At 35.2% G+C, this 18,885-nt stretch overlaps 1 protein-coding gene across 2 annotated transcripts in view; it reads right to left on the bottom strand.

Annotated features, from left to right (window-relative positions):
* The window catches only part of esyt2b (extended synaptotagmin-like protein 2b), a 58,720-nt gene that overhangs the window by 21,690 nt on the left and 18,145 nt on the right, over window positions 1–18,885 (bottom strand). For both annotated transcript variants that reach the window (XM_088321961.1, XM_088321962.1), the window contains exons 7-12: window positions 15,182–15,237; window positions 9,378–9,498; window positions 7,793–7,969; window positions 7,633–7,715; window positions 5,799–5,847; window positions 3,901–3,990 (exon numbers count right to left, since the gene is read on the bottom strand). In XM_088321961.1, coding sequence (XP_088178087.1) covers window positions 3,901–3,990; window positions 5,799–5,847; window positions 7,633–7,715; window positions 7,793–7,969; window positions 9,378–9,498; window positions 15,182–15,237 — 576 coding nt within the window. The remainder of the gene's footprint in view (window positions 1–3,900; window positions 3,991–5,798; window positions 5,848–7,632; window positions 7,716–7,792; window positions 7,970–9,377; window positions 9,499–15,181; window positions 15,238–18,885) is intronic.

Here is an 18,885-nt window from a genome sequence, read left to right as displayed (position 1 = left end):
AGTTGATAAGAAGATGGATGGAGCCAAATACAAAGCGATTCTGGCAGAAAATCTGTTGGAGTCTGCAAGAAACCTGAGAATGGGGCGCAGGTTCACCTTCCAACAGGACAATGGCCTTGAACATAAAGCAAAATCTGCAACGGAATGGTTTAAAACTAAGACTATAAAGTTCTTAGAATGCCTAAGCAAAAGTCCAGACAGGGTTCCCACAGCTTAAGGCAAGTAAAATTCAAGACTTTTTAACACTTTAAATGCCTTTTTAAATCAATTTAAAGACCAAGTGGACAAAAAAAAACAACACAAATATTTCTGGCATACAATACATCGTGCCTGGCACGGCTTTTAGCGAAAAATGTTTGTCAGATAGCCACTTCTCATTAAATGTATAGTGTCCCAAACCAAATGTCTCTGTCCAAAGTTGCTATGTGTATTTTAGGTAGACCTAAGACATGCGTCCGACTGAAACCACATCACCATTTTGATAGTTCCCTTATTGTGGTCAGGCGATAAAATTTGAATTATTGAAAAAGACAATTGATAAATGTTACTAAATCCTTTTAGTTCAAACAAATATAAATCTTATTAATGTGCTCAGCATTTCTAAGACTTTTGCAAATTGGATTTAAGACATTGTAATCCCAATTAAGGCCCTAGTTTTAGAACAGTGAATTCAATGCCTTTTAAGACTTTTCAAGGATTGGCAGGAACCATGTAAAGAGGTCTCACCTGTTGCTGATTTTTAGAAAATATTTTGAGTTTTTTTTGTATAGGTTTGAAGCCTGAAATATGGCAGTATGCCAAAAAGTTCTTCGGAGGGCAATATTTTTGCAAGGCACTGTATCTACGTATAATATACAACTGAACATAATTATGGCGGTACCATCTCAAGCACAGAGTACGAGAATGCAAAATGTATCCCTACGTATATTCTGATATTCCTTCTACCGTACATACTCATTACCAAGTGGTTGTTGCAACTATAAAATACTGAAAATTGGTTTGTATTCGCATATTTGGTTGTGTCAACAGTCAGGGTTTATACACCCTTTTCATGGCCAAATTCAAGCACTTTTTAAGGACTTTCAAAGCCACATATCCAATTTCTCTAGTAGCAATAAAAGAAGAAATTTAAAACTGTGAATCGTGTATTTTGCAGAGCCACAAATATATCTATGATTTACATATGTGTTTTTTAATTTTGCATGTGTATTTATCAAGAAATATGTTTAGATCTTGAAAAAAATCACACATATATTTGTTTTGGAGACAAATCTCTCCCAGTGCAGGTGTTGGGTAAAAATATTAACTTACATTTTCAGTTGCAGGAAGATTTTTCCGTTACAATTTACAACTGGGAAACGCTACCTTAATTCGTTGCATGGCCCATAAAAAATGCCCATCTTTGATTCGTTATCCTTGCACTAATACACCTTTACTAGCGCTCTGTGAAGGTGTAACACTCACCTGCCCTCTTGGTATCGACCTGTAGGGGGCAATGACGCTACAAAGGACAATGCCATACTAACTAAATACGAGGGGAAAACTGCAATGGCTAAGCTCAGCCACAAGAGAGCAGTGTTGGCCTTTTTTTATGCTTGTTGAGAATCAGGGCAACAATTTCAAGCATGTACAAGCACTTCTCCCAAAATCCGAGCAGATTTCAATCCTTGAAAACACAACATTAAAATACAAGCATTTTCAAGGATTTCAAGCAGGTGTACAAACCCTGAACAGTAGGTAATGGTAGGAATTGCGTGAGGAAAAGGCGTGGCTTATACAGGAACAAAGAAATCAATGGGGCAAACGTGAGGACATAATTCAAAAATCTTCAGATTTTTTTGGGGTAAAATTATTTTTGAAATACAACATGCCAGGATAAAAAAAGAAAACAACTTGGACATTACCCAGAAATGGAGAAAGACATGTCTGTGGTTTGAACAGTAGGTAATGGTAGGAATTACGTGAGGAAAAGGCGTGGCTTATACAGGAACAAAGAAATCAATGGGGCAAACGTGAGGACATAATTCAAAAAATTTCAGATTTTTTTGGGGTAAAATTATTTTTGAAATACAACATGCCAGGATAAAAAAAGAAAACAACTTGGACATTACCCAGAAATGGAGAAAGACATGTCTGTGGTTTGAACAGTAGGTAATGGTAGGAATTACGTGAGGAAAAGGCGTGGCTTATACAGGAACAAAGAAATCAATGGGGCAAACGTGAGGACATAATTCAAAAAATTTCAGATTTTTTTGGGGTAAAATTATTTTTGAAATACAACATGCCAGGATAAAAAAATAAAACAACTTGGACATTACCCAGAAATGGAGAAAGACATGTCTGTGGTTTGAAGCCCAGAGACAAAATGGGTATAGAGTGTCTCGGCTGTGTTAGTTTGCAAGCTCTCAACATTGCACAAGCCAAGAAATATAAAGGCTTCAATACTTTCACAGGTTGGTGTACACGTTTTCTTACATTCTTTTCATGCTGAGGCTATCTTAAGCAGCTATAGGAGGTCGGCTTCAATGCCAGTATAAACGGTTAATTTGTAACTCTCAGAGTACCGTATTTTCCGCATTATAGGGCGCACCGGGTTATAGGGCGCACCCCCAAAAAATAGTTTTTGGTCCTATATCTTCCATAGATAAGGCGCACCGGATTATAAGGCGCTACAATGGGAACGTCGACAAAACAGTCAGATGATTCAGTCCAACTGATTACCCCCTTAACATTCCCAAAGCTTGCAAAGAAGCAAATACGTGTCGTAGACACGTGCGGATGCGGTGTCTGTACGATGTCACTTAAATGCGTCATTTCAAATATCATTCGGAAGGTTCAAGTCTTGGGATTCAAGAAATGCCAAACATTTCTATGTTTCTATTTTCTTTTTCGCTCACAACTTTACTGTGCATATGACAATAAACATTTGGAATTGAGTTTAATTCACTCAACTCATCACAGCAACATCAAGATCGTTCTAAAAGAAGATACCGGGAAAATATAAAGCCGCATAACTCACCTAAGTTCTCACGTTCAATAATGATACGCAATCATGGTCTTCTTACAACCGTGAGTGAAGTAAATCCAGGAGAGTAGAATATTTACAAATACAGACTAATGAAACATGTTTCTTTATGGCGTACTTTAGCAAGCTTGCTACGCCATTGCTAAACTCGGCCGATTGCAGGGTTTGTTTTGGCCATCTAGCCAATCCGAGGCTCCGAATAACTTCAGCCAATAGCGATCGATTTAACGGATGATTGACACATCTTTTTCGGCCAATTGCAGGGTTTGTATTGGCCCTCTAGCCAATCCGAGGCTCCGAATAACTTCAGCCAATAGCAATCGATTTAACGGATGATTGACACATTGGTTAGCCAATGAAACGCCGGTATATAAATCCCAGCATACACCGCGGACTTGCTAGGCCATTGCTAAACTCGGCCGATTGCAGGGTTTGTTTTGGCCATCTAGCCAATCCGAGGCTCCGAATAACTTCAGCCAATAGTGATCGATTCAAATGATGATTGACACATTGGTTAGCCAATGAAACGCTGGTATATAAATCCCAGCATACACCGCGGACTACTCCACGTTAGGGGTAAAATCGAGTCGGCGGCTGTTGAGTAAGTTGCGAGACCTTGCGAATTTAATATTGAGCCATATATAAGGCGCACTGTGTTATAAGGCGCATGGTCAGCTTTTGAAAAAAAATAAGACTTTTAGGTGCGCCTTATAGTGCGGAAAATACGGTAATGCTCTAATTTTGGGTGTCAGTCATCCAGGGGGAAACACAATTAATTTTTAAATGAAGTAACTACTAACAGTAACTAGTTATGTTTTTCCAGTAACGCGCCCAACACTGACCGCAATGGCCCGAAATGCTCATCGGTGGCGTACTTGTTCTAACTTTTCCGAGGTGGTCAGCAAAGAAAGCCACTCCAGTTTTAAGTGGAGCTTCCCGGTGGGAGCCTCCTCCAGGTCGAACCACTGCAGAGTAGACACAAACATTTACCAGTAAATAGAAGACAAAAGTAAAGAAGAGCGAGAACTTGGAGTTTCTGGTCTGAAAAGTTTCTGACCATGCCAAAAATAAGTTACTTCAGTGGCAGTTTATTTTCATTATGAATAATTTTTGTTTTCATATTCTATCTCCATGGTTAAGTCATTTGAATAGACCTTAATCACAAAGAGTCTCAAAGGGCTGCACAGACCACAGATTATTGTAATCTACAGAGTATTATTACACCATCCCCGATCTAAAACCTACATGAGGCAAGGAAAAACTCAAAAACCTAAGCATGGGGAAAATGAAGAATCTTGAAGGGGCCCCACATGAGGTAATCACCCTTCTAGGATGATCGGGCAATGGATGTTGCATTAACAAACAGTAATATTAAAAAATAATGTAATTAAAGTAGAATAAAACATTTGTTTTTATTTAAAATAGTTAAATTGTTTAAAGTTACTTAAGACATATTTATAATTATGTGATAAAAACTATAATGCATAATATTTGATAAGAAATCATAAAATATCTTTAAAATATAATTGATCAATTTATGTTTTATCATTAATTAAAACCATGCAAATATTTATAAATCTATTCTTTATAAGTATTTAGGTTAAAAAATTGAATACTACTTAGTAAAAACTAATTACCTAAGATGATACATTTAAAATTGTCCGTATATATATATATATATATATATATATATATATATATATATATATATATACATATTTATTTATTAATTTTATGTGTTTTTGTATAATTATATTATTTTTTAAATATAGTTAACAAGTCAATAGGATTTTATGATTATTCAAAATCATACAATTACTTGAAAATATAATCTACATTATAAAATCGAAAAATATTTTAAAATGGCTAAAATGAAGTATTTTTTTACATATAAAAGTTGCTTTTTTAAAATCTTTTTTAAATATAATTACTGTACACCATTTTAAAAATCAAGAAAAAAATAATAAAATGTATATGATTCAACTATCAATAACATAAATATGGAAATTTAAAAGCAAGTAATAAAAGTTCAACATAATATTTGAACATTGATTTTTGAAATACCTAAGATCGAAAAGTAAATTTCAAAATAAATACATATTTAGTATTTTTACACACACACACACATATATATATATATATATATATATATATATATATATACATTTGTCAAAACTATCATTGATGATTCAGTATATTTCATTATATTCATATTATTATTTCAATGAAAAAAATAGATTTATAAATTTCAAAAATACAATATAAATATAATAATTTAAAATGAAAATATTAAACTAATATCGGATGGGACGGGTGCCTTGTTAGCCTTCGTGATGTGACGTTGGTTGCAACATGATTGAAAAGAAAAACTAAACCAGGATAAAAATGTATATATATATATATATATATATATATATATATATATATATATATACTGTAGCAAGGAGCTTCTGTATTTGCATTAAAGGACACCAAAGTCTTAGAATAACTGATCTTTTTCTTTGCATTTCAACTTATTACTGAGTTTACGTTGCTTTACTTCATTGAGATGACTCGTGGTAAAACGATCGAGCCACAAATTAAAATAAAGAATCCTGCAGTCCGTAGGTGGATTTAGCCGCCTAATTATTCCCTCTTGTCTATTAAAGCCCAGCTTTACTTTAATGCTCGCTCGACAAACACGGGGCGAGGGCGGCGTCTCGATGCGTTCGCTGATGCATCCAAACTCACCCAGAAAGAATGAAGGAAAACGGAAAAAAAAATGGAGGCTCACCTCGTCCACCTTCTGCTCCTTGTGCAGCTCTGTCATGTCGATCATCAGACTGTGAGCGACGACAAAAAATTACGTTTAGCGGTTTGAAAAGTATTGGATTCATTGACAGGTGCCTTATTTGCTGATTTTTAATTGTACAACATTTTTAAAAATATGTTTTTTTTTTAATTGCCTTAACAGTATTGGATGTATTCTTCAATGTTATTTTAAAATAACGTTTTTCAGAGTAGATAAGTATTTATATAACAAAAAAATGAATGATCAAATAAAAGATATATCCAATCCTTTGGAATTTAATCATTAAATAGTTCTCAATTCGTATTTTTATTCTATTGACGGAATTAAAATAGATGTATGTTTCAATGTTAATTTAGAATTTTATTTTAATTACCAAGTAAAAAATATGTATAAATAAATAATAAGACAAGCGGATAAACATTAAACATTTTTTTTTAAATTGAAAAACTTATTTCAGTACATCTGATTAGGTTAGTAAATAAATGAATAACTAAATAAAGTGGTAAATAAAATATAGTAACAATAAAATATGAACAAATAAAAACAAAAATAAAAAATAAATAAAATAAAATTTTCAGTCAGTTTATCTAAATACATTTTTAAATAAATATTTCAATTAGCAAAAATTACTACAAATGTAAAATATTTAGTACATTAAAAAATCAAAAACAAAAAAAACATTAAAAATATAGTCTTGATTCATCGGATCTGATTACGATTTCCTAAATGAATAAGTAATTAAATAATTAAAAAAGAGTGATAAGAAAAAAAAAAATCCAGAATCAAATAAATTACAAAAAATGATAAAGAAATAAAAAATAGCAAGTTAAATACATTTTATTTGAGTTATCCCACTTAGTTATTTAAACAAATAGTAATGATGAGAAAAACGATTTAAGAAATAAACAACGAAAAAAAAGCTTTCATTTTATTAAAAGTTATTTTGTTTAGTGTATCAAATTCAATTGTATTAAACTAAATAAGTTAATCAATAAAAAATGTAATAATATTTTGGCGCGGTCTTCATTTGAGTGTACTTGCAGAGAGAGAGAGAGAGAGAGAAAGAGAGAGAGAAAGAGAGACACAGAGAGAGAGAGAGACACAGAGAGAGAGAGAGAGACACAGAGAGAGACACAGAGAGAGAGAGAGAGAGAGAGACACAGAGAGAGAGAGAGAGAGAGAGAGAGACACAGAGAGAGAGAGAGAGAGAGAGAGAGAGAGAGACACAGAGAGAGAGAGACACAGAGAGAGAGACACAGAGAGAGAGACACAGAGAGAGAGACACAGAGAGAGAGACACAGAGAGAGAGACACAGAGAGAGAGAGAGAGAGAGAGAGAGAGAGAGAGAGAGAGAGAGAGAGAGAGAGAGAGAGAGAAAACAAAGGGTTCAGCAGATGCATGGTTAAGGCGGCATGAGGAAGGGAGCGGGACAAAAACCCTTTTCATAGAGATACAGAGGAACGTAGAACGGAGTACAGTATTGAAGACGCTATGCTATGAATTGGCAAATTGGCAACAGAGATCTCAAGTGGTGCTGGCCAATAAGTTTGAATCTTGGCTGTCCAAAATGTTCCTCCGTGGTGCGGGAATCATTTGTTGCTTTTTGTTTAATTTGATATTTTTCCCGCGAAGGAATGAACCACCGATACCTGAAGTGCGTAATAGCAAGGGGTTCCTGTACAAAACAAACGAGTGGGGCCGGATTTAAAAAAGAACAGAAAATTTGAGGGTGTCTCATGAACAAAAGCAAATCCATCTTGCGGCTCATAAAAGAAAGCAAACGCACCTTGTGTCCGATAGACCAAAGCAAACGCACCTTCCCAGGAAATCGTCCTTGTCGGGATCTTCATCAAACAACTCAATCTCGAGGTCCTGGCCCGAGTGCTCATAAACCAACGCCTGACGAGGACAATCATTGTTTATCATCCATGAAAACTGCCTGCGAGCGTAAATATGAAGAAATTGCCATTTGTCACCTCGTAAACTTCGTTCCATTTGGGGTGGAGGCTTTCTTTGATGGTCTTGCTCTGGAAGAGTTGATTTCCGATCTGCAAGACTCCATAAGGGTCTGACTTCCCCTTGATGAGGCCACCCAGGAATTTATCCTTGCCTTCCAGATCCTGGGCTTCCAAGAAGTGAATCCGGAGGACTCCCTTTGGGTATCCCAACAAATAGGTAGGACTTTTGTTATTCGATAAGAAGTTGATATTTTCACAAATTAATTTAACGAATCAAGCGGGCATGGAAAATAATTCAAGCAACTCAATCAAGGTTGTTGGCTGAGAGTGTTGAGATGGTTGTCATGGTTACCCGAATAAGGCCTTGAAACACTTTTGACGCTCTAAATACTTTAGAAGGCTCTATGTTGTGCGTACATGTTTGAATAGACCTCTTAACCTTTAGCAACCCTTTAAAATTTTAAATTTCCAAGATTTACCCAAAGTAAATTGAATGCTGTTCTAGAACCGTTTGGAAATTATGGTCCAAAACGGATATAATCACGACAACTGGTATTAAGACTAAGTAAACATAGAGAAATAGAAGATTTTTATTCTTGCCTGATTTTTTTTTGCAATCACACGCCTGCAAAATAGTGTAGCATGGGCATATTAGCTGGCAAACAGCTGGGACAATAGCAAGAAGCCTTACCTGGTCCAAGGTCAAATTTGATTCCAATCTGAAAGACTAAACGTTGTATTTTACATATTTTTCTGTAGGTATGTCAAAGCGTTTCCAAAAGTGGCCATTTGGAGATCACGAGTTTACAGCTCTAAAACCTCTGCAACCATGTATTTTGATTTAGCCAATTTTTGAACATTGTGAAGGAGTTGTAAATGTTTGACTTCTCTTTTTAGAAGTCAATCACTGATTGTGCACACTTCTGCGTGATGACCCCGAGTTGCATTTAAGAACGTTTCTTTCCGGCTCTGATTTGAATACACATTAAATACATGGGGAGAACATGCAAACCGTGCTCCCAGTGTGTGTATATATATATATATATATATATATATATATATATATATATATATATATATATATATACACACATATATGTAATTGCTTGAACTTTCTACAGATAATAATAATAATATTTGTAATAATTTTTATTTTTATTTTATCATATATATATATATATATATATATATATATATATACTTTTTTCTTCATATACAAATGAACGCCAGTGCTAAAGAAAATATTTCTTGGGAATTCCTTTAGGCAATTTGTTACATCTAGAGATAAAAATGTATGAATTTATCATTTGCTAAGAAAAATATCTTGCTGGTTTAAAGGTTTTTTAAGACCTTTTTTAAACCGTATTTTGTGCTCCACACTTAAGTTTCTGCTAGTAAAATATAACATTTTCGACATCGTCATTAGTTCTCAATTCTTATTTTGAATCAGTACAAAACCACAAATGAGGGTTTGGCCCAATTTCCTCCTTTCAAGTTCCTGTAAGCACCAAATTATGAGGAAGCAAATTCCAAAGACGGCATTTCCTGTCTGACGAAAGGCACTTGCATCAAAAGTAAAAAAATGAGCACATTCCAGAAGCACCTTGGGCATTGGGAAACGAAGCTGGGCCAATTCCACGTCTCCAACCAGCGGGACGGTTATCCGGTTGGGTAGGACCAGATAAGACGAGATGATGTCTTCGATCAGGCTATCCGAAAGGCCGCTGTGGAACGCCATAAACAAGATTAAGATTTAAGAATAAAATGTGTCGATTCAACCCTCTTCGGTATAAATGTTCTCCCTTAATGTCATTTTAGCACGGGAATAAAGTGCCTTGCTCACAAATTTCCATTTATATTGTCATTTTTTTTTCATTGACTCACCATAATTATTATTTTAAGAATTTTAAAGCATTTTTATCCATTTATTATTATATTATCTTTACTGAATATTTTTAAAAAAGATTTAAGTATATTTTTAAATATATTTTTTCTGTCATTAAATCAATATGTTATCGTTATTGCTACAGTATATATATTTTTAGATTTCTAATGTTCTCTTTTTGGATTAACCCATTTTATTATTATCACAACTTTCGAGGAATATTTTCTGTCTTTATGTTATATTTTTATTGATTATGTTTTATTGCACTTTAATATCCATCGATCCATCCATTATCTGCACCGCTTATCCTCGGTCAAGTCGCGGAGCGCACTTTAATATATTTTTTACATATGTTCAATGTTTAATATATTTTAATTATATTTGTAAATGTAACTTTTCACTAATTATTTTTGAACTTTTTTAATGTGTGTTTGATTATTTTAGTGATTTGCTTATAAGATCAACACATCATATGATTTTGATTTCTGTAAATATATAATAAATAATAGCAGTAGCTCAGGAGGTAGAGCGATCGTTTTAGGATTAAGGGATCCCAGTTCGAATCCCGGCTTGTCCGTGTTACTTGTCGAAGTGTTCTTGGGTAAGACACTGAACCCCCAATACCCCCAATAAGCAGGTTAGCGCCTTGCATGGCTGCACAGATCACGACCGCTATTGGGAAATGTGAAGCACAATGTAAAGCGCTTTGGGAAGTCATTGACTTGAAAAGCGCTATATAAATGCAGATCATTTCATTTCATTTCATTTCATTTATAAATGTTTATTGTCGGTATCAATATAGTGTCATTAGTAGTATATAGTTTTATTTTGTTATGTATTTCTTTATTTTGAATATGTTTTATTTTTCTCTCGTCGGATTAATATAGTTTATTATTATCATTATTTCTTATTAATATTTTTCACAATGTTGAAAGTATTTGGTGATATATTTTTTCTGTTATTATAAATATATTAATATTATTTAGGTAGTTTTTAAAAATAATAATAATTTTTTATATCTTATTTTTTCTCTCATAGGATCAACAGATTCTATTATTATTATTACTTATAATGAGTATTTTTTAAATATTTATGTTTTCGTTAATTACTTCTGAAGTTTTTAAATATATTTGACTCAAAAATTTTCATTCTTTAATTATTTTTTTAACTTTTCAACATTTACTTTTTTTTCTCTCATCAAATTTAAATATAATCCTTATGAGTAATACTAAAACTTTTCAATTAATGAATCAGATTTTAAACATTTTTAGTGAAAACACTTAAAAACACTTTCTTTGTATCAACGTGTTATTATTATTAAGATATCTTTCTTCATTACTTATGATACGATTCAATTAAATAATCAAATCCATCCATCAACAATAAATTACAAGTGTGTGTAGTTGCACTATACAGTTTGTTCTCTCTCTCTCTCTCTCTCTCTCTCTCTCTCTCTCTCTCTCTCTCTCTCTCTCTATATATATATATATATATATACAACCCCCCCCCCCCCCCCCACACACACACACACACATGCAGGTATACCGTATATAAGTGTGAGGCTACAGCTATACACCCTGTATAGACTATACATTTAAGTTACTGGCTCAATGTAGCCTAATGTAGCAGAGTAAGAGTCCAGTTTCTTTTTCACAAATCTACTCGAATGAAAGTAATACGTATAGTGATTTAAAAATACTCCTAGTAGTAAAAAACGTCCCAAAATGTATTCAAGTAAATGTAACTCATTGCTACCCACCTGTGCATATCGGTAAAGCTACAATTGTGTGTGGGGATGTTTTATTTTCTCTCACTTGAATTAACAAACTACCAATTTAACCATTCATTTTCTGTGCCGCTTATGGCTGGAACCCATCCCAGCCATCTTCCGGCAGTGGGTGGGGGGCACCCTGAATTGGTTTGCCAGCCAGTCGCAGGAAGCACAGGGACAGACAATTCACTCACTCATTCACACCTATGGACAATTATCATGACATTCATGTTTTTGAAATATAGGAGGAAACCAAAGGGGAGAACATGAAAACTCCACACGTGGAGGCTGCAGGAGCTGGAATTGAACCCTGGACCCCTGCACTAACCACCCAGGCGCCATGGCTGCCATTTCATTTAAATTATAATGTCGCCAAAAAAGAAAAATCCTGAACGTTTGGGATGCCATATTTTTGCTAACTAATCCTCAACCACAACCAAGCAAGCACATGTGGCACAACAACATGACAGCTACCTCATGCTGTCGCTCCTATTTCTGAACTGTCCTTCAACCGGGTAACACCTCCTTTCACGTGACCACTCCTACAACACACACACATACTCGAGTATTGTATTGCACAAGCTACGTTGATCTTTTCTACCCTTACAAAGGACACCACAACAGTGCAGCGAACACTTGTGTGTCTGTCTTACTCAGAGGTGGCAAAGGTACTAAAGTAGAACATCTATTTCAATAAACTAATTAAATAGTCGCACAGTAAACCCCCGTCCACTCTAAGGTGTAGATTGTTAATTAGCTAGAGCGTTGCAAACCCCCGGTAGCCCAGATGGAAAGTTTAAAATAACACAATAGTATATACTGAGTATTACTCTTACATTATATACCGAAAATTCCGGACTACAACGCGCAGCTGATTAAAAGCCGCATGCTCAAATTTAACAAAGAAACTCAACTTTGCTTTTGGACAAGCCGCACCGGACTTTAAGAAGCAGGCTTAAACAGCCACAGAATTAAGATTATTTACGTCCGTTTTTTACATTTTAATCCCAGCGCACACCTGCTGCACTCCTTTGGCTGCGTCACTTTTTTAGTTGTGCTCCGAGTTGTTTACGTCACGTGTTTTCGGATCATGTGACCGTTTAGGATAGCGATTAAAAATACAAGCACATATTTACTACTGAGCCAAAGAAAAATGTGAATGAATGCGTGAATGCGAGTCGATGGGCAACCATATTCTGGTGAATAGTGAAAATAGTGCCAGATTGCAACACCGACATGTGTAGTTTTGTTTTTGTCATTGGTGGTCTCCGCGGTAATGGACTAAAAGGAATTAGCTTGTTTTCTTTCCTCGAGGATTAGAAGAAACTTCAGGGACTTGACCTTGATGCCGATGATACAGAGGGAGAACAGTACCATTTTTTATGGATAACTTCAACTGTTGTCCAACACAGATGTAGAATTTGAGGACTTGATTTGTGGGTGAAAAAGTTGAAATATCGTGAATACGTTATAAATAATCAATAAGATACTGTTAACCCCCCTAATGTTATCTATTTTATGACAATGTCGGCAAAACCCTGGATTAATTTCTCTCGAAGGGTGTCATACGTAAATGTTTCCAGAGGTAACCTCGTTGATTTGTATTTAGAGTATATGCATTTTGCAAAAGCAGCTCGCCGTTTTCTCCCCCATAAAAAAGTGTGCTACGGTGTTTAAAACGTAGCAAAAAAAGTAGCTGCTTGTAGTCCAGAAATTACAGTGCGTGGGTATGATTAAATCTAATTATAAATACATATACATGAGAGGAAAAATATGATTTTATTGACGTGATTCAAACTGGTACAGTGAAGTTAGTGGGTGGATGCAGAGGGGGTAAGGATACAGCTGATACAATTAAAACAAATTTTGGAACTTGCAATGATTGTCATGCTCTTAATAGACTTCATTGCTTTAATCGTCTCTTCATTAATAATTGTCACAATCGTCAATTAGTTATTTTTCATATTTGGGAAGGTAAAGATGTATGTGCCATATTATTTCAAATGCTTTATTTCCAGGGTTATCATGTTTTTGCTTCATGTTTGGCATCACTTCACTGGAGACACACAAAATAACAAATTAACGTTTTTGAGGCGAGATTCTAAACTGAACGAAGAAGAGATAAAGTTCAGCCAATAGCAGACCAGCATCTTATATGACGTCGACCAATAACAGAGAGGCATGTCATATGGGTGAAAAAATTACGTAAAAAAAGGCAGATATTCCACATTGTATTGTGAAAATATCCTAACGTAGGGATGCGGTTACCCTGGGGTCTACTTTACTTTGTTATGTTGCCTGTTGGCATGAATACTAAAACAACCAAGAAGAACTACGTTACTGCATTTTTAAAATGAACGACATTTTTTGTTGGTTTCCTTTTCATCTGGATTCATTGATTTTGGTGTCTGGCCTTCAGGGGGCTTTGCAGAGACTCAAATGGGCCAGCCCCCTGCCTGCCGGGAAAAAAAGGATACTTTGGGTTTTATGAAAGGCCTACTTTTTACGAGCCTTTTTATGACAAATTTAAGAACACTTGTTCAATAAATGCACCACGAGGACCAGGATGTGTTGGCTCAATATTGGCTCAATATTGCATCTGTGTAATAAGACTCGAAGTCATTCTGAGAAATCATATCCGAGCTTTTTTTATGACAACAAAAAAAGTTCTTATTGCAAATTTTGCCAACCTGATGTTCCTATATGACACGCGTATACAGATAATATATTTATTTACTTTAGAGAAGCTTGGGATATAATTCAAAAACTTTTAGATGAAACATCCATTACTTGGTGTAATTTAGCCAAACTTCCTGTTTTTTTTTATGCAAAAAGGAACACACCATAGCCATGGTGAATTCTTTCTTTTAACGTTTTTGTTTTTCCATTCAACATGAAATGGGGGAAAGGTTTTTTTTTTGTTTAAAAAAACACATTTCCCCCAAATCGTGTAATTTGGTTATTTTGGGGTATGTATATAATTAGGGTTACGTATATTGTATAAAATGGCTCCGGAAATTGTCTTGTTTTACAAAAAAAAAAATACAGTAAATAATTTATTTTGTAAGGGCTAGACAAAAATCTTGATTTTGTTCTCATAGTTTGGATTAAAATTGTCAAATCATGGAAAAGAACGAAGTGGGTCATGATGTAAAAAAACAACCTACAACTGGGTTATTTTAAAAACCAAAAGATGGATAGGTGGAATAAATTGGTCCATATTTGACCATTTGGGGTTATTTTTGAACTGTTGTTTTGTGAAAAAAAAGGACGACACTTTTTTCCCAATTTTTCTTTCGTTTGCCATGAATTTTTATATTATGTGAAAACACACCAGGCAGAAGGGCACGTTATTAAAAAAAAAAACTGCACGCTTTATAGGACAATGCCATACAAACTAATGCCAGCTGCCGTTATTCACGAGGTAAGAAGAATGTAATAGCAAAGCGCAGCCACTGGTGAGCAATATCGGCGTCATTATAAAGCTGAATTGAAGAGAGACATGGCAACAATTTCAACCATTAACAAGCACTTCACCCAAAATTCAACCACTTTTAAATCCTTGAAAACATAATGTTAAAATTCAGTCATTTTCAGGGATTGCAAGCAAACGTACCAACTCTGAATTCTAATTCAAAACCTTCAAATGATCTTGTTTTTCAGATTTTTTCTTTCAAATTGAAAGAACAGTATCTCTGGTAATAACCCTTAAACAAAACCAATGAATCAGACTAGTTAAGAATCGACTCACGTGAGTCCGGGAACGTCCAGCAAATTGGTAAGTCCGGTCCAATTGATGTCGAGAATCTGCAATAAACATCGGAGAGAGAGAAGATTCAAATTAATTTCCATTCACGACTTGACGCTCGCTCAGGCCAATCGCCCCGTGAAACTGCGCTTTATTAAAAAGCGAGACGTGAATCGATCAATCCAGGCTTACAGGGACGTTTGGTTGAATAGGCTTCTTAACTGCATGTATTTATTATTAATGGGAACAGGGCAGACATGTTGATTTTTTTTTGGGCTGCTTGCTTTGTCAAAGAAGAAAAAATCCAAACTCAACTGTTGCACAAATGGATCTTGCACGTCTATACCCATCAAAGGCATTCAATGCATTCAAATTGTAATATATATTTTGTTGCAGAAAATACTGTATTTTCCACACTACAGCCTGGTGCACCTCCTTCACAAAGGGGGCGCTGCTTTAGAAGTGGGCACAGGTGAGTCCAATATCCACACACGTGTCCCTAATTATCCCTACCCTCCATAAAGATATTTGGACAGCATATGAGGTCGGGTCATAAGCATTTCCATGACACTCTCATCCTGCCGATTGTTTCCATCTTTGGTTTTTGGTGTTGGTTCGGACTTTTCTAGTTGTCTTAAGACCATTTCTTTTGTCAATATATACCATCCCTTGTTGAGCACACGTTCTGGCTTCCCCAAATTTAGGTCCACCTCCGCAAACGTGACAGAATGACCCGACCACCAAAGGACCCTGGAAAAGAGGAGAAGGTCCTTTAATCGCATTTGGTCCCTTTCCACGCGGCAAAAAAGTTCCTGTACTGGCGGTGAGGTAAGGGTATCCTGGCTACTTCTGGTCCCTGCTTTAGCATGGAAGCACAAGAACCCTCGACCGCCCATGTCCCAGTGGCAAGAAAGTCCTAGTTCGTCCACGAAAGGGCCAGAAGCAGTCGAGGACTCTTCTCCTCGCTGCCAGGTTACAGACCTTCTTGAAACCATGATAGGAAACCAGGTGTGGCCGAGGGGCTTTTTTCTCGTCGCCAGGATAGGAAACCAGGCACTGCCGAGGGGCCTTCTACTCACGGCCGAGAAAAGAAGAAACAAGGAGCTGTCGCCGGGAAAGCGATTCGGACGCCACCCCCTGGAGGTCCTTTGGTGGTTTTATTTCATAGAACATGAATAAACATTAGGACATCTGGTTTGTATTAATTTGAATAAATATTAATTTTAATAAAAAACAATTCACATGCTAAGCTCAAGAGGGCAATCGAAGACCACTCTATATGTTTCTCAAAGGCAGAACAATTACATGCAGTATCATTCACCAGGAATTCAAACAAGAGTAAGTAATTTTGTACAAAATGTTACCATAAACAAAAATATTCATTCAAGTAATCTCAATATAATTTTAATATATAATCACAAATTATTGTCCAAAGCGACAACAAAGGGGGATTTGCAATTAGTGTTTCAAAGTTAGCGGGAGTTTTTTTGTATCCTTTTAACAAAAATTAACTTGTTAACCACAAGAGGGTACTTAAAGACCACTCTATATGTTTATCAAAGGCAGAACAGTTATCGTATGCAGGATAAATTATTTCTGTGCATTTTAAATTTTAGCCAACACATTTTCCGGTATATAAGGCACACCGGATTAAAAGGCGCCCTTTCAAATCTCTGGCCTATTTGGGCTTTGTAGGTGTGCCTTATAGTCTAGAAAATACGGTAAGCAACAGCTTCGCATGAATTGATTTAGAAAAAAATCATTCAAGCTTAGAGAAGGACAGCGGGGCATAAATTCCCACTGCAAAACAGCTGTTTTAATTGTTAATAAGAACTGAGGTGGCCCTCCCTTGAGCCTCATTCACAGCATGAAACACGGGGCAGTAATAAGCAAAGACGTTAATGAACAATGTCGTCTTGCACGGAAAACATGGCCGTGATTGATGCGCAAATCCTAGGGGAATGATAAGGATCGATTCTCACGCTTGCTGAACTCGATTTCATGCTATTCCTAATCACCCCGCCCACGCTTCACTTGCCCTGCCCTTAAAATGCTGGTTTATTGACTAGAACAAATTAAAACATTGCAATGAATGCATGGATGATTTTTTTCAATTGGATGATTTAATTAATTTAAAAAAATATTTCTATTCATCTAATTTCAGGGATTCAACATAGGAGTGTTTCAGTATTCGATTAATTAACGTTGCCGATTTATCGATGAATCAAGTGAAATAAAATTCTCGGAATATACTTATTTAAAATCAGTTTATTTCTTCAAGATTTTTATTTATTGAAATAAAATTATTCAAAATAATATAATTACAATTTAGTGACTAGTTTGGCATTAAAATTGTCAAAAGATATGTTTAAAACATTTCAGATTTTTATTTTCCAAAGTACAAAAAAAATCTAATATTGAAACCTCCAATCCCCCCCAAAAAATTATAATAGTTTTGATAAGGCCTCCAAAATGGCTCAATTGCTTTTTATTTTTGAAATTTTATATTAGTCATTAATTTATGAGCCGCAACAAAAACATTCATATTTTTTTTACTAAATAATAAATATTTTAAAAGAACGTTGAGATTTTGTTACAACACAAGTACCATCAGTCATTTATGATAAAGAACATTAAAAATAACCTTTAGCAAGGTTTTTATGGTACCCGAAACAATAATAAGAGTTACATTTATGTGAGCTCCCTCTAGGTGAGGAATTATATAAAACAAAAGCAAATTACTTGACTTAGGTTTTTTTTTTTTTTAATGCACGTTTATATGAGTGTTTTGCGCATAAGACAATCGGTTTTCTTTAATAAATAAGATGCTGTGTTTAAAATGTAATAAAAGGCTAAAAAATGCATGTAAGTCAATCAGGAAGTGGTCTATATAATTGTTTTGTGTTAAGATGGGATAAGGCGAGGAAAAAGAAGATTTGGGCATAAAGGTGGGGTGCGGCATTTGAAAATTTAAGCCTGAAGTTATGACTTTAAGCCTGGGGGTGGCGGCAGAGTAACATATTATGTTGCGTTTCATATACACGCTTAACTAAACCCCTCTTTTTTCATCTTTTGGGGGGTTTGTTCCGCCCCGAACAGGCCTGATAAAATAAAGGTAAAAACAAATAGGCGCAATGGAAAACAAAGCATAAAAGCTCTTTGAACTGAGTTGGCATTGTTAAAACATAATTAATAGAGAAAATATCAAACTTTCAACTTCTTAAGGACACCTTAAACTACGCAGCCCACCCTTAAGTTAAAAAGTGTTGTAAAATAATACTACTTTCAGGTTCCCTGCGTAACTTCTGGTTGCGCCAGCACAGCATAAACAAAGACTCAGACAATAGCTGATAGGATTGTTGCATGTTCAATCCATCCTCATCCATGTTGAAAGATTAACAAGGCAATGCGTTTTCACCATTCGGAGAAGGGAATTAAAACTTCAACTACACGTCCCCATTGGTCACGGTCCTTCTTTGGTGGTTTAGCTCGGTGCCATATCATTTACACAACAATGATGATTAATTAATTTTTGCATATCATATATAACAATCAGGGTTGGGTAGGGTTACTTTAACTGGATTACTTTCAATTACTTTTGGATTACTCCAATACCAAATATGCTAATAAAAGACAAAAGAAACTAAATATGAATACAATTATGACTCACAACACGTGGTAAGCTTTCTCTCCTGGCTTTGATCTCT

Source organism: Urocampus carinirostris, chromosome 18 (genome assembly GCF_059441175.1).
Source record: "Urocampus carinirostris isolate Australia breed hairy pipefish chromosome 18, RoL_Ucar_1.0, whole genome shotgun sequence".
Lineage (NCBI taxonomy): Eukaryota > Metazoa > Chordata > Actinopteri > Syngnathiformes > Syngnathidae > Urocampus > Urocampus carinirostris.
The sequence above is the reverse complement of the archived record's forward strand: the minus strand, read 5'-3'. Positions and strand labels throughout refer to the sequence as shown.